At 35.6% G+C, this 402-nt stretch overlaps 1 protein-coding gene across 1 annotated transcript in view; it reads left to right on the forward strand.

Moving 5' to 3' along the window:
• Positions 1 to 402, forward strand: part of atxn7l1 (ataxin 7-like 1) — a 13,169-nt gene that overhangs the window by 10,489 nt on the left and 2,278 nt on the right. The window contains exon 8 of the mRNA XM_032505822.1: positions 354 to 376. Coding sequence (XP_032361713.1) covers positions 354 to 376 — 23 coding nt within the window. The remainder of the gene's footprint in view (positions 1 to 353; positions 377 to 402) is intronic.

Genomic DNA, 402 nt, shown 5'->3' on the forward strand with positions numbered 1-402 from the left:
TTAATGTTAAGCCAGTTTAATTTAGGGTTAAACGGGAGCAGAGAGAACATCAAAAATACGAACGGTTGCATGCATGTGTTGATTAAAGAATCATAAAAACAGTTTGGGAAAGGAATAGTTATTGAGTTGTGATTATGTTATTAAAACCATGATAAAAGCACCAGTAGCTAATAGGTTAAAAATGCAAGACGATCATACTTAATTTCCCAATTCATGTAAACACAGAAAGCCATTGTTCAGTAAAATACAACATATTGATTAGTATTTAAGGTTTAGTACCCTGAATCTATAATGGCAATGAAGCAACTTAATTGGTGCAATTCTTATCTTCTAACATCCTCTTCCTGTTTTAGGAAGGTGCCTCTGGCTGCTGAGAGCCTCCTCTCCCTCTCCTCTTCTGGA

The sequence above is a fragment of the Etheostoma spectabile genome, chromosome 23, assembly GCF_008692095.1.
Source record: "Etheostoma spectabile isolate EspeVRDwgs_2016 chromosome 23, UIUC_Espe_1.0, whole genome shotgun sequence".
NCBI classification, from domain to species: Eukaryota; Metazoa; Chordata; class Actinopteri; order Perciformes; family Percidae; genus Etheostoma; species Etheostoma spectabile.